Source organism: Chrysochloris asiatica, unplaced genomic scaffold (genome assembly GCF_000296735.1).
Source record: "Chrysochloris asiatica unplaced genomic scaffold, ChrAsi1.0 scaffold00025, whole genome shotgun sequence".
Taxonomy (NCBI): domain Eukaryota; kingdom Metazoa; phylum Chordata; class Mammalia; order Afrosoricida; family Chrysochloridae; genus Chrysochloris; species Chrysochloris asiatica.
In genome coordinates this window covers 18,699,970-18,723,408 of record NW_006408543.1, presented here as the reverse complement: position 1 = coordinate 18,723,408, position 23,439 = coordinate 18,699,970, and the positions used below count along the sequence as shown (strand labels likewise).

Genomic DNA, 23,439 nt, shown 5'->3' with positions numbered 1-23,439 from the left:
TGGACCGAAAGGCCGATATGAACTGCAAGGTTGGTGGCTCAAACTCACCAACCGCTCCTTGGAAACCCTACACAGGGTCACTATGAGTAGGACCAACACGATGGCACTTAACAGCAACAATCTTTATAAAAGTAGACAGCCATGTCTTTCTCCTATGGAGCTGTGGATGGGTTCAAGGTGTCACTCTTTAGATTTGCGGCCAAATGATTGAACCATGGGGCCACCAGGGCTCCTTCCACCATTCAAAGTTCATTATTCAAAGGGATTCCAGAGTCAACAATTTTGTTAAGTGGAAGGGACAACCAGGTGACCCCCTTGTGTTCAGAGACGTATTTTCACAACGTTGTATTCCAGCTGCCATTCTGACTATTCTGGTGGCATTAGGTGGCTACTGTCTGAAGGACCTCCACCTCTCCTCCCCCTATACTGTCATAGTATATAGGAGATGACCTGGATCTCAGATAAAACCCTGCCCATCGGGTAGCCTGGTGGGCACCAATGTTCAGGACCAGCAAACCAGCACGTCACATCTGGTAGCAGAGTCACTACTGGGTACAGACATCAGCGAGCACGCCTGAGTGTTGTGTCTACTCAGGCCTCTGGGCTGCTTGTGGTTTCCTAGCCCACGAAGAGTTAAGTCAGTTGCCCCGTGCAACATGGGAGAATGATGGAGTACGTGGCTGCACCCAAGTCCCCTCTCTGCTCTCATGTTTGTTCCACCTGACACCTCAGCAGCTGCCCTACCCATGTTTGCTGAAAAGAGACCCAGCTACTCCAGATGTGGGCACCTCGAAATCATGGCGAATGGGTCTCAAAGCTTTATTAGCCCTCTCTCCTGGAAGGAGGTAATACTACCTGTTGATAAAGGTAATATTGTATTCACCTTCTAGCTCTTAAAAGCTGGGGCCCCAGCATAATAAAGTAGCAAAAAGAAAACAAAGATTAACAAATGTAACTATTTCTGCTTCAGGGCCCTGAAAATGTAATAGCAACTTGAAAGACGAAGCAGTCTGCTGGTGAGCTTGGCTTAAAAATCCTCATTTTCTCACAGGAAAAGGATTCCTGTTCTTGGGAGGGTTTGGCAATACCTCAGCCCACCACCGCACACTGCTGGTCCCAGAGTGACCGTCCTCTTCACCTGGCCACCTGTGTTTTAAGAACAGCCTGTTGCTGGGGCTGAAGGCTTGTGACAAGCGTCTCATTTCTTGAAGGATGAGAAAGTGATCTAAGAATCCTACTTCAATCCTCAGATGAGGCATAGTTTCTCTATACTCCCCCCGCCTCCAAAACACTAAATAATCCTCCTGTACCCTGACCATAACCTTTGGGAGCCAGGGGACAGTTTCCATCGTAGTGGTGGGTTAGCCTTTCTGAGGAGAAGGCTGATTTGGGGTGGTGCTATCTCTGCACATCGAAAGCTCCCACTGGTATCTCTGGGGTGTGTCCCCTAGCGGGACAAGGCACGGGCAGCTGCTGATTCCCACCCAACTCCCACCACCTGGGTGGGCTCCACTGATAAATGACCTTGGTCACCACTCTAGTGGGCAATTCCGTTTTTCACTGAGGGAAAATGCATTAGGAGATAAGGACACCCAAATGTAGTCCTAAACGAATCAGGATTTCCAGAAGACTTCCACAGGAAATTGGGCACAGTTTAACCCTGACAAATTGCATCTTGTCCTGAAAGGGGGAAGTGCTTTCCAGGGAAGGAGCCCCGCTAAGGGCTGGGAAGGAGTGGGGTACGCCATAACCGGTGGGCGTGCGGGGGAGGGTACTGCATGCCAATGCCAGGGGTGGGCACATGGAAAGCATGGGGGAAGCAGTTCACAAGCATGCATGAAGATGCTAGCTGTCAGCAAGCTGCCACCCGGTGGCTCTGGGCTGGAGACAGTACCTTCTGGAAGACTGCACTGGGCAGATGTGTTCCCTCTCCACCTGAACCCTGCCAATGAATATTCATGAGGCTGTGTCTTTGCACTAATGTGCCCTTCAGATCGGGAAGTGTCTGTCCTAGAAGGCAGCCTCCCAGAAACATCCTAATTTCTGGACACATACCTCCCAACTTCTACCTGAATGCCTTTACTGACCTGCTAATCTCAGAGACCGCCAGTCAGTCTTGCTGCAAAACAGACGCCAGAGAACCACCTATTCAGAGTTAAAACAGCAAGAAAGCTACCCTTGAAACATTAGGCATGGATTTTTCAGATCATCTGTCCTCAAAAGCATGGGGCCACGGCTGTAGTTAATTTTTTCATGTATTAGGTTCTTCTAAAAACAGTCAATTCTCTTAAGAAGGAACTGAGGGTGGGACATGTCTGTGGTCGCGATAGACATCTTTGAATGCAAGAAAGCCATATTTTTCTGAAAAGCGCAAAAATGACTACTTCCTTGAATTCATTTCCCCACCTTCTTGTTGATTTCAGAGGTGTGTTCTGACTCTCTTCTGGTCTTTAAAGAGAGCAGCAGTTTTAACAGAATCAGCAATGTGACAATGTGAGCCACAAGCCAGTCGGCATTCCTGATTTTAGTATGTTTTCCGAGAGGAGAAGACAACATCCATGCACATTTGCCTCCAACAGAATGACTGCTAATGCACTGGAGAACAGGGGTGTCTGGGGGGTCCTCGGGCAGTGTGGAGAGCGTCCTGGATGGCTGTGCCCATTCTGCTCTTCCATCTCTCATCTCTGGGCCCCGAAGGTCACCTGCTGCGAGGTACCAGAGCTGCCAGCTGTCAATGCAGGGATCAGAGCACCTGACTAGGGTTTGCAATTGGGACCCAGACCTGGCTAACTACAGAGGCGTGTGGAACTTTGGCTCTTAAAGATGAGGAAACGCAGGTCCAGAGAGACTGAGTGTTGTCTGGGTGCCTCGGCAGAACACGCCTTTGAGCCCAGGGTTCCTGATCTTTGTGAGTTGCAGTTTATATGGTTATATTGAGCCTTATCTTTAGTAGGGGCTTCTTGAAGACTTTAATGAGCCTGGCTTTCTGATACTCCAGTATTTCCCATGAGCTCGATATTGCAAGGAATCTGGCAGCGAATCATTTCATATACAGAACCCTAATGTCATGATGGATTTCTGGTGTGGTGCTTGCTGTAGGGTCAGCATTAGACTGCGAACCAGGTCAGTGGTTCAAATCCACCAGTTGCTCCTCAGAAACCCTATATAGGGTTGCTATGAGCCAGAACCAACTCAATGGCACTTACCAACAGCAACAACAACGTCATGACTGTACTCAACAGACCTGTTCTCTAAGTATGAGTTATTTTTACTTATTGTCAGAAGTAAAGTCGCATCTGGGCTAAGCTGCACCTTGAGGTGGGGACCAACGCCCTGGTAGGCATTAGACCACTATATGTGGCATCAGCATTTCCCAAAATGCAACACTATTCCACACTGGAAAAATGTGTTCATGATGATATTAGTTTGGGAACTCTGAGGCAAGCAACATTAAGTCTTATCTTGAAATGTGTTTTTTCTAATTTATATTACAGGTCTTCTCAGCGTCTTTCATATGAGAACTTAGACTGTGAATATCTAAAAGGGACCTGCACTATTTGCCATAAATATTTTACCACAGAGAATCAGTGGGCTAAGAAACACCCTTGGAAAATGTGATCATTCACCAACAACTTACACAGACATCCCCTAAAGCGCTGGCCTATATCTAAGGAATTGTTCTGCCTCCTTCATGCTGGTGGACTTAACTTTACATCCTGTGATGTCTGGTTAGCCTATTTTAGGAAAATCAATGATTAGAATCGCTGCTTCTCACTAAGAATCATGGTTGAACTGGAAAAGAATGTCAAGACTCAATGGGTTCTCTTTACCTAAAGTTTACAGCCGGCCCGCTGGGGGAAGTCAGGGGTTTCTGACTGTCTGTCTTATCAACACCAATGAGGTGCTCATCCGTACTTGCTTGGGCACTCTTCCCAAAATGCCTCCTGGTGTAGCCTGTCCCAGATCAATACTGTCTCCTCAGTCTCTGAACCCGAGCTGCAGCGGAATGCGTTGGGATCTCAGGAGAGGTGGGCCTCGGGATGGCGGAGTGTGCAAGCAGGCCACCTCAACATTCCCAGCCACCATCAGCCACACACACGTTCTGCGGGGGAGGGCAGTGTAGTCTGGGTACCCTCCGAAAGGTTAATAGATTGATAAGCTACTTACTAACTGAAAAAAGGGAGGGAAAACCATGAAAGGATGCTTCTGGAGACTTGCCTTGGAACAACAAATCAAACCGAAAATTAAAACAAAGAACCCAACATTTGAAAAATCAAAATTAAGGCTTAGAAAAGCAGAGTTCTGATAACCTTCCGACGATAAGTCTGGCTGCCCTGGAAGACTCAGATTGCCAACTAGGAGAGGCACATGTTTTTCCACTAATAAAATGGATAATTTTTAAAGCCAAAGAAAGGGCAACTGGGCATTCCCCCTCTTCGTATAAAAGGTTCACCCAGCACATGTAATGTGTTTTGTTCCAAAGGGCAGGAAATTCCAAAGGGAAGGGAAAAATAAACAAGTAGGTTTCAGATCTTTCCAAATATTCACCCTAATATGGTTTCAACAGTTTATAGGGCTGGGCTAGTTTTTATTCTATGAAATCAGGAGTCCTGACTCAAAAAGCCAAGCCTGCTGGCATCAAGCTGATCCTGTAGGGCAGAGAAGTGCCCGATAGGGTTTCCTAGGCTGTGGTCTTTATGGAAGCAGATGGTCACATATTTCTCCCATGGACTTCTAGTGAATTCCAACTGTCGACCTTTCGGTTAGCAGCTAAGCGCTTTAACTAATGACTGACTTCAAGGGTTATTGTTGTTAAGTGCTGTCAAGTCGATTCCGACTCAGCAACCTATCTAGGGTGTCCAAGGAGCAGCTGGTAAGTTTGAACCGCTGACCTTGTGGTTCAAACAGACATTGCAGTCCACAGTGCCACACCAGGGCTCCGAAGTCAAGGGTTAGGGGGACAAAATTCACAAAAAGCTTCAGGTTCTGGTGGAAAAAGTTGTTGAGATTGAAAGCCATTGTAATTTTAATTAGGAAATACTACATTTTTCAGGGAGGCAGAAGAGGGCAGGTTTCCCCCTCTGACTAAATGTTTCTCTTGTTGCTGTTAGGTGTTGTCCCTTCGATTTTGATCCCATGTAACAGTAAGGTTTTCATGGCTGTACTCTTGACAACAGAGCTGCTGAGTGGGTTCAAAATGCCAATCTTTCATTTAGCAGCCAAGCACTTACCACCGTGCCCCCGGGGCCCCTTGAGCCAGAACTACACTTTTATTTTTCAGGACTTGATAGTTTTCTGCCTTTGACAGGGGGCAGTCTTACCATTTTTTGTTTGTTTTAATGGAAAATTATTTTGAGTTTCCCTTCTCTGACAGGCATCTATTCTATACAGATTCTGGCTTTTACTGTGTGAGGGGTTTCCAAAAAGTTCCTGGGAAACTTCCATTATCTTGTAATTCCATTTTTCCACAAACATTTTCGAAGCCCCTTGTATCTATCTAAAGACCCCCAAACCAAACCCACTGCCAATGAGTCCATTCTGACCCTATGAAGGGTTTCTGATACTGACAATCTTTATGGGAACAACAGCCTTCTCTTTCTCCTACAGAGTAGTTGGTGGGTTTGAACTGCTGACCTTGATGGTTAGCAGCCCAGTGCCTAACCCACAGACTCACTTGTATCTATGGGCTAGTTTTTTGTTTTTTTTTAAAAGACGATTCTTGGGTGCTTCAGTCTTCGTGAAAACAGTTGGCTACTGGAAGGCCTACCTCAAGGAGCATGATTCACCACAGCTTCACAAAAAATCAACAACGGTGGCCTGCTTGGGACACACCACAATCACCAGAAAGCCGAGGGGTGTTCATCACCCTGACATTTCTTAATTAATTTGGTAGAGTCAGGACCCCAAGCTTCATAGATTTAAAGGCATGAATAGGAGAATCGGTGGCAGGGGAGGGGGGGCCAGATTTACTGTACAAACAAGAGTCGACTGTACAAACAATGGATGCCATCTAAGAGAACAGAGTGGGCAAAAGTCCATGTAATGTCCAATTTTTCTGGAAAACTCAAAGTGGACAATTGTCCCTAGGTAGTATAGGAGTCCTGGTTGTGGCGCTGCAGGTCAAACGCTGGACTTCAAAGTCGGTTTGAACTGCAAGATCGGCGGTTCAAGCTCATCAGTCACTCCTCGGAAACCCTATACGGGGTCACTGCGAGTCGGAATCGACTTGACGGCACTTAAGAACAATAAAACACTGTGGGAGGGGAAAGTGTCTACTTGAAGAAGTGGATTAAGAACAACACAAGCTGTTTACAAACATTTATCTTCATCTTCCATATCATAAAGTGGGGACTGCCAAGAAAGCAAAACTGAGAACATTTCATTGGCAGGTAAGTAAGGGCTGGCAGAGTAAGGTGCCCTGGCGGCATTGTGGGTTACACACGGTCGCTGTGAGTCATCAGAATCAACTCGACAGTGGCGACGTTTTAAGGTCAGAGTGTTTCTTGGTCTCGCTGCTGTATTTCAGATGATAACATCATTTCTGTCCTGGCTTTGTGGGTGTGTGTTTAACACAGTGGGCTAGCCATCATCAAGATAGGCACATTAGAGAAAGTGGTTCTCTCTGGCAGCAGTGCCCTTTTATGAGCTTTTGTTCAGCAGAGAACTGAGCATGTGGAACAAAGATGAGCCTTTATAAATCATGGATCTGGAGATTAAATTTCCTGGCTGTGCCGGCAGTACAGTGAGCATTAAATAAATGAGTGGAAGGAACGCTCGGCTAGACTCCCCTGGTCAGAGTCCCACTGAAGGCCTCACTGAAGGACTCTGCCAACCAGAGACGCATTTTAATATCAGGGATTATTTTTTGGTTTGTTTTGATTGACAGGCCCTGGAACACCCTACGGCAGACTTGCAGGGTTTCTGTGTTATTTAAAAGATTGGATTGTCACTACTGCTCCAGTTCCCTGAAGAATTTCACAACACAGACCCTACATTTTTTTCCTTCTGTGTAAATGGAAAACAATTTATAACACTGTTTCTCAAAATATGGCCCTTGGCCCACTGGCATTGGAATCACAAGGCAGTGTTTGTTTTTTTTTAAAAAATAAATCCAGATTCCCAGGTCCCACCTCAAGCTTACTGAATCAGAAATTCCGGGGTTGGGGTCCAGGAGAGCTGCATTTTTAAAAGCGATCCATGAGATGGTTGTTGTTAAGTGCCGTCGAGTCGGTTCTGACCCATAGCGACCCTGAACAGGGTTTCTGTGGCTGTAAATCTTTACAGGAGCAGAAAGCCTCATCTTTTTTCCCGCGGAGCAGCTGGTAGTTTCGAACTGCTGACCTTGCGGTTCACAGCCTGATTCGTACTGTGAGGTAAACTTTGAGAACCACACAGTTAGAGGATGTACACAGGGCGGAATCGAGTCAACCGCATTTAACAACAACACAGGATACCTGTCTTTACAATAGTGCCTGGATTGTTACACACTGGGGGAACCATGTGCATTTCTAAATTAAAAATCAGAAATATTTAGGATTAAATTACTATGTGCAGAAGGTTATCATTTCCCTGCTCTTTCACACAATGAATAGTTACGTCTTTAAATCAAGTTGGGGAAATCACAGAAGCACCCAAGAGCTAGGAGCAATCTTCTATAAAAACACCCACTAGTTCTGCTCTGAACTGGCCTGCATTACTCCTCAAATGGAGTTGGGACTTGGGCTGAAACCTGCAGTCTCAGCTCAGCTTCTGTTTCAAGCGGCTGTTGTGTTTTCAAATGAGCAAGACTCTCTCTCTCTGACAAATTTGGTGCAGATTCTTATCCAGTTTATCTGTTCGGAAGATTATCAGAAAATAAAATTTCAGGCAAATGAAGCAGGTCTATCAAGAAAGGAAAAACCACGTTTACAGAGAGAGGGATCCTGGCGGGGACCTGGATCACTGAATGAATGAGCTGCTGGGGGCCACACAAAGGTATCGGGTTTGGGATGAGAGTGAAGATGAGACGATACAAACAGGTGGAGAGGAGATTCGGTTCTTGAAAGAGAAGAGGAGGAGGAGGAATCTGACACTAAAAAAGTAAGAAAAAAAAAAGGGTAAAGGCAAATAAAAACAAACCAACTTTAGAGACAACAAAGAAAAAAGAAAGATCAGCTAGCTTTTAATATACTCACATAAGCTGCAAAGAAATAAAGGTCATGTAATATACAACCATTCCCTCTACTTAACAATAGAATACAAGTGCTTTTTGGAGACAATAAATTTGTTGTTACTGCTTTCCCACTGGTGATTTGTTCTGCCACAACACCATGGAGTAAAAATAACTCAGACTGACCCGGACACAAATTCAGCAGTTTGACCCATGGAAAACAAAACATTTTTAACCTACAACAACTGGGACCTTCGAAAGGAAATGATTTGCTTTTCCAATGGGAAGGGCTGGAACGTGACTTTTCATAGATTTGTTCGTTTGTTTTTAATGAGAAGCACTTATATACGATTTATTTGTAAACTAAGGGGTGATGAATGGCATGTGGGGGTCTCGGGGTCATGACAGTGGAGTGCTAGGGTAAGGTGGTCTATGGTTGGGCGCGTTGCAAAGGAAATTATTCCTGCTGTCCTCCGCTTACAGCTACAGGAAAACAGAGGGGAGGGAAGATCACCACAGCTCCTAATTTTTAAAAAAATTCCCTAACAAAACAGATCAAGCTTTAAAGTTAAAAGAACTGTTTTGCTTTGGATACAGAATCCATTGTTGTTCCGTCCAACTTACTCATAATGACTCTCTCTGTAGGACCGAACAGAACTAGCCCAGGTTTCCAAGATTGTCATCTTTACTGAAGCCAACTGCCACGTCTTTCTCCCACAGAGTGACTGGTGGGTTTGAACTGCTGACTTCTTGGTTAGCAGCCAGACACTGTACCACCAGGGCTCCATTAGATAGGTGTCCGGTAATATCTACTATTGATTAAAGATAAATGCCCTGATTTCACATCTTGTTTTTAAAGCAAAAGTCAAGACTGTCCCTCCATTTGATTCCTCTTGGTCAGTAGCTGGGACCTAGTATATGCCAGAGGTAAGGGGAGGAGAAAAGCACATTCTGTAATTAATGGGGGCTTTTTTCACTTGACATGTCCACTCATTTACCCAAATTGGTCTTCCTTGGTCATTTTCAGAGGTGGAAAACCACATTCCAGTAAATCAACTCCTTCCAAAATCCAGAACGGTGAACCTACACTTTACAATGACTGGGATGTATAATCATAGGATTCTGGCTATATTTTTTAAAAAGTCCTCATCTGTTAGACATTTCTACTGAAGTTTTGACAGGTGAAATATGATGTCTGTGATTTGTCTTAAAATATTCTTAGTGGGGGTGGGAGAGAGAGATGAAACAAGCATACTAATTGTTGAAGCTTGGTGGTACATACATGAGAATTCATTATATCGGCACTGTCTATTGGGGTATGTAAATATGTGACAATTTCCCATAGTAATAATAATAATAAATTAAATACACTGAGTTCTGAGAAAGAAAACAAAGAAACAACCCAAGGGCCTGTGGGGTTTCCCAAAGGTGTCTGCATAGTGCAATTGGCCAGAGTGGGTAAGCGATCACCATCACTTTGGCTGTTCATGTCTACCGATATAGTATGCTTTGTTCCTGTTGGGTGCTTGCTTCTGAAAGAAATCTACAAAAGCAGCCAAGCCCCAGGAGTGACCAGAACCTGGGTTCCTACCCATTGCGACGGGCCTTGGCTGTTTTGCCCAGCCCAGAGCTGGACTGAGTTACTTTCATTTGATTCAGGAACACTGTTACCTTGGAAAAGTTACTTTTCTTTTTGTAGCGCCCTGATGCTTTTACACCTGAGCTGTGCTCGGGTGGATATTCAAAATTAGCCAGTTTCCTCCTGCACCACAAGAACTGAAAACTGGGGCAAAGGGAAGGAAGGTGGCTGTGACCGAGCTCGGTGGGGAGGTGTCAAGTGTGGATATGAAATAGCTGAGGAGTAAACGGGGACATTCTTTGTGGATGAATATTGCTTGCCACTGAGGATATGTTGGGGCGGGGGGCGGGGGTTGTCAAAGGCAGGTGCTAAACAGTATGTTTAATGTGCTGGGGTTTTTTTTTTTTTTAATGGAAGGTGGCACAATATGTATTTTGTCATGAAGACACACTGGAAGGGTAAACAAAAAAGTGAATAAAAATGGTTACGTTTGGGGAAAGACAAGATGGAGGGGCAGAGATGGAAGCAAAACTTCTCCGTGGTGTCTTTTGAATAATGGTAAGTGTATTACCTGGCAAATTGAAACCAAGATGAAACAGAAAGTCTGTGGACCGTTTACATGGGTATCTAGGGACAGGTGGCCTTCTGTGAGGTACCACTGCTGAGCTTTGTTGATCAAGACGAAGGCCTCTTTTCCTAACTGAGTCCCTTTGATTTACATAATCATTTCAGAAGGTTTTAGCCTCATTTACAAATTGCCTACAATGGAGAAGGCCTCAAAGCCTGGCCATCCATTCATTTCTGGTTCTCTGGTCTCTGGGTTAAGTAATTAAAACCAAGAACCAGTAGCCACTGGGTTGACTCCAACTCATGGTGGCACCACGGGTGTCCGAGCGCCCCCAGGGTCTTGAGTGGCTGAGTGTTTGGAATTAGGTCGCCAGGCATTTCTTCTGCAGAATCTCTGGGTGGGTGTGAATCATCAACCTTTGGGTTAACCATTTGCATTGCCAAGGTCTCTGATTAAGTAACCAGTGATGCATACATACATCAGCGTTTAGTGGTTCTGGGGAAAGGGCCAGCGCAAAGAGCCTGAGAGGGATTCTCAAGAAGAGGGAAAACAGCATGAAAATGGCCTCTGGCCAGTGGCTGGGAGGCTGCAGGCCTCCTCTATTGTTCCAGAAGGGCGTAGGCAGCAGCCAGTCAGATCTCAGCCACCTGGACTCTGGCGGTTGTATAAATAGCACTAATGATAAGAGTAGAAAGTAAGGGCTGGCCTGGCTGGGGCAGCACCCCCATGATTGTGCCACAGAGACATAGCTCACCTGGACACCGTTGCACCTGACAAGGTTTAACCTCAAGAGGGAGATTCCTCAGGGACTAATTGAGATGTCCCAGGAGACCAAGGGGAGAGAGAACCACCAGGGGCTCCCTTATTTTCTCTCTGTTTTCAGTGTGATGCTGCAATAGTCTTACGTAGGCCCACAGGGGATGTTATGGTGCAAGGCAGTGGGAATTAAAGGGGGTCTGAAGTTAGTAGGACTGTCCTCACAAGGGCCTGGGGAGAGGGCAGAAGTGGGCACACAGACCCAGGCAGCTGCTCTGAGGCGCTTCCTCCTCTCTCTGCTGGGCTGGCTGGTCTTGGCAGCCTGGCCTTACCGTACCTCTAGCAGGGGAACCGGAGCAGGACAGGCGCCCACAAGGTGGACTCTGTGGTGCTCTCCCAAGTCGGGCTCTCTGCCTGGTGCACGCTCTGACCCCACCAGTGACTCTTGTCACCCACTGTGGGTCAGGCCACTCTGAGGTGGAGTTTCTCTGTGAGGCAGCAGGTCTGCATTGGGAACAGTGGCTAATGTGCCCTTCCAACACCCACCAGTGGTTTTGACCCAGGAGCCCCAGGGTCCCAGGGCCCCTGGGCCAGGCTTGCCCACTAGACTTTGACTCAGGTGGGAGGGAGCCTAATGCAGAAGCATCATCTGCAGACGGCCGAGAGAGCTCCTGGGGGCAGCTGGGAGGGATGCCTCAGAGGATGGACACTAGCTGGACTAATGCCTCAGAGGATGGATTCTGTCAGGACCTGGGACCTGGCACCCAGACTGGAAAAGGCCCCACCCGAGGCTCCTATCAGGAAGCCAGTGCACAAAAGACCAGGCAGATCCACGGAGGGAGTAAGCCTCACATAGACCCTCCCAACTGGGGAGGGCCAGGGGCAGCAGAACCAGTTTGCAAATGATGCTCTAGGCTCCCCAGACTGCATTAAAGCCTGCAGTAAAATGAATCTCATTATGTTTTGTGGGCCTGTGGAGTCCCCGAATTGTCACTGCACAGTCCTTACTACTCTTGGCATTGCCATCTTGGAGGGTTGGGGATCCTGGGAGTGTATTCACTCTCCTGGACTTGGGCAGAGGGGGCACACAAACAATGAGGTGTCAGTGTTTGCTCAGAGGCACTAAGTGTCCACAGGCCTCCAGGTAGGGAAGGTGGAATGAGCCATTCAGGAGCCCCCAACCTCCCAAGTGGAGCTATTTGTTGGATCAAGATAGTGTTTATATGTGCAATTGGCTAGAGGTAAAAGAACAACCAACCAACCAACCAACCCACCAAGCCACCCCTTGATTGCAGTAAGTTCTCCAATCTAAAACGAGAGGCAGAGAAAGAAAAACACAAAGAAACTTGTTGGGGGTGGAAACAACCTACTCTTAGCTTCAGATTTTAAGTTCCAAGAGCGAGGGGGAAAGCAGAAAAATGTTAAGAGTTATGTTCTGTGAACACTTGAAGAAGACAATGGAGCACATTTCCCTGCCCCAGCCCTGGGCTGTCTTCATCCCCATCACCCAGTGACACTAGGCATCCCCTCTGGTTTCTTATTCTCACCTGTCTCGGGATCGCTGAAGTCTGGCAGAGTAATTGTATTAAGCTGTCGTCTGTCAGCAATGGTTCTATCTAAGAGGCTGCTGCCGCGTCCAGAGTCACTGCAAAACACAGTGTCAAATGCCAGTCATTGGAGGGGGAAGGAGAGGAAGCACAAAATGCCCACAATCCTACCTTGCACGTGTTTCAACATCTCCAGCACCTGCTGCCTGGCTAGGTCTGGGCTGGGCTCCCTTCCAGCATTCGAGATCTCAAACGTGTTGGGACCACACCCACCGACCCTGCTAGGTTTAGCCCCTTTTGTATCATTGTAAGGTGCAACAACTATGAGATGACAAAGCCTTCCCACCAGGGTCTCTATCCACCTACCAGGGGGCCCTAAATGGCATTCTGAGCTGTGCAGATGTGGGGCTCATCAAGCCTTGGCCTCCACACGCCACCTCTTGTGTGGCTCATGAACCAAGTGCATAGCGGGCTTCTGAGCTCATGCTGCACATGACAGCCCCCTGGGGAAGGGCAAAACCACAGCCACCAAAAGAGATCAGTGGACGAGGGGTCTCAGTCCAACACCAAGAATGAACTCTGATGTGAACGACAAGCTGTTGCTAACAACAGTGTGGTGCTGCAGGATAAACACGCAACCATAAAGTCTGTTTGAGCTGCAAGGTTGGTGGTTCAAACTCACTAGCCAGGACCTTGTATAGAGTTTCCGAGGAGCAGTTGGTGGTTTGAATCACCAACCTTTTGGTTAGCAGTCCAGTGCTTATTGTGACAAGATGCGAATAATATGATAAACTATGAGCTGAGGGTGGGGGTGAGGGGGTGGGTGTATGTGGACTCTTTGTTCAACCTGTGTATGTGGTTTTTCTGTAACCTAAAACTTCTCTGAGTCCTGATGTGGCGCTGTGGGCTAATGTGTCAGACTGCAAAGTCATTTGATCTGCAAGGTCGGTGGTTCAAGCTCACCAGCTGCTCCTTGGAAACCCTGTATAGGGTTTCCAGCACTAAACAACAAAATTGCTCTGAAAAAAAAAGTCTATTCATTGAAAAAAACAAAAACAAAATTCATCAGGAGCCACTTCTAGAAAATGGTCAAATAGCTCAGAATTTCCAGGGCAGTCAACACTTTTCAAAAGTCCCCAGATGGTTCCGATTGCTGCTGGGTTGAGAGCCCCTACTTTTCCAAGGAAGAGCTCAGCCACGGCCCCCCCCCCCAAAAAAAAAGCCTCTGTGATAAATCACGTGGGTATGATTCCTATTTTGTAGGTGAAGGAAAGGACTAGCGAGGTGACACAACAAGTTGGTGGCCACCAGAGAACTGCAGCCCTTCTCCAGGGTCCCCAAGCTGGAGAAAATGGGCTGGTTGTTGGTGGGTGTCCAGCGGTGTGGACAAGACATAGCCGAGTTCCCATCTCCAGCCGCTCCTGCAGATCTGACTTGGGCTATTCATTGGGCAACATGACTTGGTGGACCACCTCACGTCAAACCAGAAATGGACAAAGTTCAGGGACTTCAGTTCATGCTGAGCCTGTAATTTTTCTTTTTTCCTCTACCATAATAATCTATCGATCCCCCCCAAAAGCCCATCGCTGTTGAGTTGATCCTGACTCATAGTGACCTATAGAACAGAGTAAAGCTTCCCCAAAGGGTTGGTTCTCAAGGCTGTAATTCTTACAAAAGCAGCCCCCACCCCCATCTTTCTCTGGTAGAGCCGCTGACTGTCTCTGAAGCTTTGACACTTTTATGTTTTTCTTTGAATCCAAGAGGGCTCTAAAAGTGATTCTTTTGTTTTTCTGGCTACATGTTCAAATTCTACAATAAAATGCTACACAATTTCCTTCCTCTATGCAGCTGTTGCTAAAAGTGGTACAAACAAGATTTGCTATGAAACTCAATATGGTTTGCAGGCTGCAATTTCCACATCCAGTAGCTACAGAGAATTCCACAGGAAACAGAAGGGAACTTGCTTTGGGACAGGCTATTTGTCAGCTTATATTTACTGCGTCATCCAATACAGGTTTTCTGGGAACATTTCCATTAATTATATTCTATGACTGAAAACAATAAATGTCTAGGAGCAGAAGCCAACATAAAAATACATTTTCATTACCCATGTTGTTGTTGTTAATTGTTGTCGAGTGAATTCATTGATCCCATTGCTGACTGAATACTTCTAGCATATACCTGTTCATTTATAAAATTTTAATGTAAATAGTATTGTCGCTAAGTCGCTAAGTGCCGTTAAGTTGGTTACAACTTATAGTTCATTCCAACTCGATGTGGGGGTCATGGTGTGGCCCTTTAGGATAAACACTGGACTGCTAACCGCAAGTTTGGTGGTTCAAATCCACCAGCAACTCCTCAGAAACCCTATTCAGGGTTTCTATGCGTTGGAACTCACTCCACGGCACTTAACAACTGCAGCAGCGATAGGGTTTCTGAGGCTGTAAATCTTTACGGGAGTAAAGAAAGCCTTATCTTTCTGCTGTGGCTGGCAGCCTTGACCTCAAGCCTTATGGTTAGCAGTCCACTGTTTATCCTAAAGCACCACCAGTGCTACCAATAGTTTTTAAATATTCATTTTCAAAGTTCATTGTTGTGATGTCAATAGTATAAAAACGTTAACAATGCAATGGTTTTCCTCTGAGGAGTTTTCCAGATGATTTTATCTCAAAGTAGAGTGACAGTCTTCATCCCCTTGGGGATTCCAGGACACACAGGAGGCACTGCCATTGCAAAGGAAGGACGTGCCTGGGTTCTCAGTGGACCACATCTCGGGGAGTGAATCAGTCAGCTGGAGTGTTTCCAGGCACATCCTCCAGGTTCCCATCTCACCAAGATTCAGAGCACTGTTGTCTGCACTGTGCAATGCTTTGGGGAGGACTATGAAACTAGGGTCCTGGAAGCCAGCTAAAGGCCTGAGTTCTTATCCTACATCTGCGAGACACCCTACTAATAAATAGGTCTCTTTAGGCAAGCCCACTTTCCCTGTCCCTCAATGACTATGGGAAGATGGAATAGAAGTGGGTACGTACCTATACTTTGTAAGGGATGAAGCGAGGTCATATGTAGGCAACATTCGTAAGAGGTAGCACATACATAAGATGCCTCTACAAACACACCCCCCTGTAATATCCATACATGCTTATAACACACATCGATGTGGCTAGACAGTTCCGAAGATGACTTACCCAGAGCCTTCTGGAGCAAGTGTAGGAGGCTTGAGAAGTTAAGTGAGGGAACTCTCTATGTCAAATGTCAGAAAATCCCAACTAAAACCATCATCTTAATCTGAGAACCTCATCCACTGATAACAATACAGGAGTCACTTCCCCTACACCAGCTAAGACACTACCAACAAACAGTTACATTCCTTAGTCTTCCACGTTTTCGTTGAAAACAGCCTATGCAAGAACAATTGAAAATGGAGATGCTTTTGTTTCCACACTGAAAGTTCTCCCTCTAAAAATAATTAGGTATTTATGACTGATTGAGAAATTTGCCTGGTGGTGGAAGCAATGTTTAGTTCTTCATTTACATGGTGCAGCATCTTAAGCAATCAAGAGCTGTCTGTCCTCGGACTCACAGGATGTGGGAGAAGAAGGAAGAGGAGGCCTTGGCCACCAACCCTTGAGTTTCTTTCATTTTCTCACTTGGGCCAGTCTATCTAATGCAATCCTAAACATCACCGTCTCTCTCTCTAAGACATTACCTCACACCGACCATCTATCCCCTTTCTCAGCTCAGTTTCCTCATGGTATGGAAGGAAGGAAAACCATTCCTGGTCACAAGGTGCTAGAGGAAGGTTATGGAGTGACCGCTGGCAGGAGCCCCTGGCCCCTACCACACAAGCCAGGCCATTTCTGTTCCTCGTTAGGAATGAACATTAAGAGTGAACGATCATGACAGTCAAAGTTATATGGGGAATTGGAAAGTTCTCTTGGAAATCTTCCATTTTCCACAGCCCCACAGCGGTTAACACAAGAGGCCAGGCGGCAGCAGACTAGGAGTCAGAACTCCAGTGTTCTTGTTGCAGATTTACTTCCTCTCAGTCCCTGGAGGAGTTAGTGCTGGACACACATCCACATGCATAAGAGCGAAGGAACAGGGAGTGCTGGGCTGGTGGGAAGGGGCACCTCTTCTTCCCCAGGCCTAAGAGGACTGGAGGACTACGGTCAAGTTGTTAAAACTCTTGATTTTCTCCTTAGTAATGTATGTGATATAACGTGACTTTGCAGATTAGACATGAAAATCCTTGTGAAAAGAAAAAATCCACTGGCATTGAGTTGAGTCTGACTCATAGCAAGCGACCCTATTTGTTGTTGTTGTTGTTGTGAGTTTACTAAACTTTATGGGCGCAGAAAGTCTCCTCTTTCTCCCATGGAGCAGCTGGTGGGTTTGAACTGCCAACCTTGCAGTTAGCAGTCCAGTGCTTATCCTATAGCTTCACCAGGGCTCTCAACCAAAATGCTGGTGCCCATTACCCTATAGAACATAAAGGAGTCTCCAACTTCCAAGGCTCGAATTATGGATAACTTTATGAAATGACTGGATTACCCAAAGAGTTCTGTTCCTAATTTGTACGTAAATCAGTTGGAACCGCTAGGTGTGGTTCGTATCTAATGTCGGTTAGTCAAACATATGTCTTAGTATATTCCATATCAGGAGAAAGATGAGGCTTTCTTCTCCCATGCAGATTTAAAGTCTTGAAAACCCATACATGGCCACTACGAGTTGGAACTGACGCCACAGCATTTAACAGCAACAACAGATACTATATATAGTGTACCTTTTTATGCACAAACACCATTCAAGACCACTTCCACACACATTAAAACATCTTAAACAGAATAGTGTAGTCACAGCAATAATAATGTTCTGTTGTGTGTCTCCAGTAGTGCCCATATGTGATTATGAATCGTTGTGCGCACCTTGAGTTTTTAATATAATGAGCTTTGGGAGGGTGCTGGCTCATAGCTACAGGTTGTATATAAGCTGGATGTTTGTCACCTGGGGGACTGCCTATAGAATGAAAAGGAGTCTCCAACATTTAAGGGTGGCATAATGGATAACTGGATGAAATGACTGAAAAAGGGGCTTAGAAGAAATTTCTTTCTTCCAATCACTTGGAGATGTCAACTCATGGCTACAGTCTTAGGGTCCGGGTGGCAGCGGCAGGTGGGGGAAAAGTGATCAGTTAGCAATAAAAATAAAGAAAATGAAGTTGGTTGTCAACCACCAGAGGCAGCTTGCTATGGTGCTGGTGGTGGGAGGGGGCGCTGCTCTTGGACAGACCTGGGTCTCATCCACAGTTGTACTGCTTATTGAACTGGGAAAGTTGAGGCAAGTAATTTACCCTCCTTGGGCCTAAATTATATTTCTTTATAAAGTGGAAACAACCGTAGCTGTCCTGCAAGGCTAATGTAGGGGTTGAAGAAAACATACAAGCAGTCCAGCCCAGAGCTGGCTCAGAGGAAGCTAAACACTCATTGCTCAGCTGAATGCTGTGATACTCAACTCAGGGGGTTTCTGGAACCTTCTGCTGGGGCTCCTGTCAGAATCTTTTATTTTAAGCAGCCAACTGGCCACCAGTTAGTCAATATGCACAAGAACTGAGGGAGCTTTAGGCTTTACTAAGAGGAGACAAAACAGGAGAGAGATTTCTCACTGCAACTGCAGACTGGGGAAGGAAACCAGACTTCTGCAGTGACCTTGCCAAATGTACCCCGCCCCCTTGAGAAAACAACACCCCCACCATTCTGCTCACAGCAAGAGATGCATTCTCAGCTGCAGGTGGAACAAACACTATTTGCAAGTTTTCGAAGGCTCAGATCAGTGACTAGTTCATAGTGTGATTTTCCTTCAAGCAAAAATAAAAAGGAGGGCATGCATTACGGAGGCCACCCTTTGGCCACCAGCTCCCTGCCACTATCCTGTCTCCCTCTGTGCCACCTCAAACTGCTCTGGAGGCCTGGAGACTCGGTGAGCTGCCTGCATTCAGGAGGGTGTGAGGAAACCTGGGCAGGTTAAAGGTCCCACCACAACTGAGCATGCTCAAAACCAGGGTGGCCCCTGAGGCAGAGAAGTCAGTGCCCACCCACTCCAGGAAGACACAGAAGTGTCTCCTACCAAAATGCTTTCCTTTGAGTTCTCTTTTTTTTTTTTTTTTTTTTTAAGTTTTGAAGGGCTGTTTTTCACACTTGTTCTTGCTGTTCTAACTTCTTCTAGAACCCTCTGTGACCTGACTGTAGACTCCAGGCTGCTGTCCTTCTCTGGAGAACTAACTGCACAGTGTGCTGGTCCTGTGGGGACAGAGTTTCTTCTCTCACCAGGGCCACTTTGGACCTCAGCATAGGAGTAGGGGAAGCCTACATTTTCACAGCGGTAAGGCCTACAGGAGCATCATTTATTTCTATCCCAGAGAGAATAAGTCAATTTTAAAGAACACAAACTGGAAGCTCCTTAGTAAGGGGCTGCTGGATCCCCCCCCCCCCCCCTCCCTGAAGACTTGTGGGAGGCACTGCAGGGAGCCCTCCCCGGCTCCCCACCTAGACTCTGAGGCTGGAGCCAGGGTTCCTCCCTGCCCTGGTCCTGACAGATTCTTCAGGAAATGAAGTAGGGGCCCAGCCCAGGCATTTGGTTAAGGATTTTTAAAAGCTTCCCATTCTGCTGTGGTTTTTTTTTTTTTTTTTAAATCTTCACATTCAATATTCTTGGTTGCTAAGTGGGAGGAAATGTGGGGAGGTGGGAGAGGTGTGGAGAACTGAGGGAAAATTGGCAACGTGAAAGCTGATGGATTTATTTTCTCATTTCTAAAGGGGGAGACAGACAAGGAACTGTGCTCCAGCGCTGAGCAGCCAGCTTGGGCTATGCCTCCTGTGAGTTGGGTGACGTGATGAAGGCTCTCCCCCAAATCCTGGCAGCTTCTGACAGGCCGGGAATGGGGGGCTTTGAGGGGAGATAAGTGTGGGCATTTTCTATTTTTGCTTGCCGTCTTAGAAAAGTGGAATTGTTTTTAATGAAAATTATCTTGATGTTCAGAGCACACCCATGGATGGGAGAAGGCCACTCTCGTGATGACCATTGCACAGAGGATGATGGGAGCCCAGGGCAGAGGTGATGGGCAGAGACTCGGGTCTAAGTCTTGCAAGTTGAGCTCAGCAAGGGGCTGTGTTGTTCCCTTGGGCGTGGGGTGGGGGTGTCCTGGGAAGTCTGAGATCCCACCTTCAGCTGCACTGCCTGAGGCTAGGGGCCCCCTCCTCTTCACAGAGCTCTGATTTTAGCACTTTTTTTTTTTAATGAAACACTCTTATCTATCAAAACCTCCCTGAAACCCCACATACACTTTGCTGCACCTTATCTTTGCATACCTCTGTTCTGCAGGCTGCAGCCCACTCCCTGCTCCTCTTGGGCTGCACAAGCTATCCCCCACCCCAGAAGCACACTTACAAACACATTACAGAAATGAGTTTCAACCTTTGAAGGTTCCCGACTCTCATGGGCACATGAACTGTCTGTAGACCTTGCTGTGAACTGAAGATGTATTCTGAGTAGATGAGCGAATTCACTACAATAGTGTTGAAGAGCAAAGATGTCAGCTTGAGGACTAAGGTGCACCTTTACCAAGCCATGGTATTTTCAATAACCTCATATGCATGTGAAAGCTGGACAGTGAATAAGGAAGACCGTAGAAGAACTGATGCATTTGAATCATGGTGTTGGAGGAGAATATTGTAAGTGCCATGGGCTGCCAAAAGAACAGCAGATCTGTGTTGGAAGAAGTGCAGCCAGAGTTCTCTTTGGAGGCCAGGATGGCCAAACTTTGTCTCTCATACTTCGGACATATTGTCAGGAGGGACCAGTCACTGGACAAGGATATCATGTTTGGTGGGGTGGAGGGTCAGAGAAAAAGAGGGAGCCCCCCAATGAGCAAAGTGGCAGTATCGATGGATTTAAGCATGGCAACAGTAGTGAGGTTGTCCCAGGATTGGGCAGTGTTTCATTCTGCTGTGCATAAGGTCACTATGAGTCGGTACCGACTAGATGGCACCTAACAACAACAACACTTCTTTCATAGTAATCCAAACACACATCAAGGACAATTGTCCAAGATTTGAAAATGGGAGAAGAGCTTATTGGGTAATGTCCAGTGAAATGCTTGTTAGAAGTGAGGATGTCTTGCTATTTTGGATCACGCCAGAGAAGGACATCATGCTTGGTAACATAGAGGGTCAGCGAAAAAGAGGAAGACCCCAGTGAGATGGGCTGCTGCAACAATGACCTCCAACATAGCTACCATCCTGAGGGAAGCAAAGGACTGGACAATGGTTTATTCTGTTACACGTATGTCATGAGTTGTGGACAACTGTACAGCACCTAACAACACACCAGGGGAAGATGGGTGCTGACTGGTGGACTGTCCCAGGGTTCTCTGATGGCCTTCCTATTGACTAGACTGCCCTACATCTCTGTAGGAGCCAAAGTTAACTGGTAGGAAACTGATAGTCACAGTAAGTCTGGTACGGAGCCCTGTTGACACAGTGGTTAAAGCGCTCAGTTGCGAACCAAAAGGATAGTGGTTCAGGCCCACCAGCTGATCATTAGGAGAAAGATGGGACAGTCTGCTTCCAAAAAGATTGTTGTTGTTCTAGAAAGATGATGGCATTGTTGTTAAGTGTCAATGAGTCAGTTCTGACTCACAGTGACCCTGGACAGGGTTTCCAAGGAGTGGCTGGTAAGTTTGAACCACCGACCTTGTGGTCCAGCACTTATCCTACAGCACCAACCCATGACTCCATGGAAACCCTATGGGGAGGTTCTCCTCTGTCCTTTAGGGTTGTTATGAGTCAGAATTCACTTGGAAGCCTCGGTTTTGGTGAAGATACCGTTGATTTCCCTTCTCCCACCCCTTGCAGAAAAGATACCCCCCCCAGGAAATACATTTCATTGCTTTATAGGATATTAATTTTTCATGTATTTTCAAATTCATCTGGCCTATCTATATACACAGGAGTCCTGGTATGGTGCTGAAGATATGCAGTGGGCTGTTAACCAAAAGGTCGGTGGTTCAAACGTACCAGCTGCTCTGTGGAAACTCTATATAGGGTTGCTATGAGTCAGAACTGACTTGAGGGTGCTTAACAAAAACAACAATCTACGTATACAAGGAGGCTTCAAAAGATTCATGGAAAAATGGAATGAATAGACAACGGATGGTTTTTCACAAACTTTTTGAAGTCTCCTCCCCTGTATATTTGTTTTTTAGATTCTTCTTTGAACAGGCCTTAGCATTTTACTTGTTTCCTCGTGAGCTGAAGTAAATAAAATCTCTGTCACAGGTTTATTTTATATTTGTCTGAGTCATGATTATAAATTTTATGAAAATTCGACTTTACCTTGTCCAGGGCAATTTCTCCTTGCCTTAGTAGGATGCAGTCTGTTGTCTATGTGGGTCTTTTATGGTTACTAAAGTGAAGCCTGCCTGAACTATGCAACTGATCATCTTTGTGTCAAAAAGGCGAAGTAACTGGCTGGTAGTGAGAAAGCAGGGCACCACGGCAGAAAAAGCGCCAGGAACCCACAATATGGAGGCTTCAAAAGCCACGGGGAGAAAATCCCCTTAAAAATGGAGTGGGAGACTCTACTGCTGTGGTCTGCCACCTGGGAACCTGGAGGTGCACAGTGGTGAAAGAGTTAATGCCTGCTAAATGCCAGCCCTAGTGTGGTGTTTAGGCTAAGCACTGGACTGCTGCCTCAAAGTTGGCAGTTCAACCACACCAGCTGCTCACTGGAAAGCCTAACAGGGTTGCTATGAGTCATAGTCAACCAATGGCACTTAACAACCACAACAATGACACTCTGACATGGCCCTGAAAGGCAGGGTCCCAGGAAACACCCTGGGAAGCAGGCACTGCTGGTCTCTTACCTGGGGTTGGTTAGATTGTAGCAGGATTTCCAGATCTGTAACATGTGCTTACAGGTGAGGAGCGCCTCATCTGGGCCCCGGCACAGCGATTCCAACTTCACTTTGGAAAACAGCAGTCTGTGGTGGGAACACAGAGACAGAAAGCAACAGCTCAAGCCAGAGCCCCAGCAAACCACCACAAAGTGTCTGACTTAGAGCTGGAAACAAACAGTCCACAGGGTTGCTAACTTCTAACTTACACACAAGTTACTTGCCCTTTCAGGTTATGCAAATTTGCCCTCCCTTTGAAAGGCTCCAACAAACCCCTTTGTTGTTAAGTTGTTGCTGGAGTCCAGTGGGTTCCAACTAAGAGTAACCCTGTATAGGATGTCCTAGTGTGGTGCTTGCTGTACGACAAGCACTCAACCATAAGGTCAGTTTGAACTACAAGATCAGCAGTTCAAACTCTCCAGTTGCTCCTCAGAAACCCTATGAAGGGTCTCTATGAGTCAGAACTGACTCCACAGCACTTAACAATAACAACATAGGGTTCCCAAGAAGTGTATTAGTGGGTGTGAACCACCAACCTTGTGGTTAGCAGTCCAGCACCATACCAGGACTCCTACTAGCAATAAATTCATCACCATCACCTTCAGTTGCTGCATGTGAAGCTTTTAAAGCATTTAAAAAGCTTTACACTTTTCTTGAACTAAAACCCCAGTCATCTACTCAGTACTGAGTCATAGGAGCCCCATAGGGCTTCTTACACTAAGAAATGTGTGCACTTGTTCCGACTAAACTACAAATTTGACTTAAAGACATGCCAAGGAACAGATCTCGTTCGTAACCCAGGGACTTCCTGTATTATCCTTTTTTTTAAAAGGAGGCTATCCAAAGGTTTGGTCCAATGGAAGCAAGTGGCAACAAGGATTCCAAAAT

General features: G+C 46.3%; 1 protein-coding gene across 1 annotated transcript in view; it reads right to left on the bottom strand.

Moving 5' to 3' along the window:
- TTC7B (tetratricopeptide repeat domain 7B) overlaps positions 1-23,439 on the bottom strand; it is a 345,238-nt gene that overhangs the window by 62,534 nt on the left and 259,265 nt on the right. Inside the window, exons 16-17 of the mRNA XM_006839635.1 lie at positions 22,522-22,638; positions 12,600-12,697 (exon numbers count right to left, since the gene is read on the bottom strand). Coding sequence (XP_006839698.1) covers positions 12,600-12,697; positions 22,522-22,638 — 215 coding nt within the window. The remainder of the gene's footprint in view (positions 1-12,599; positions 12,698-22,521; positions 22,639-23,439) is intronic.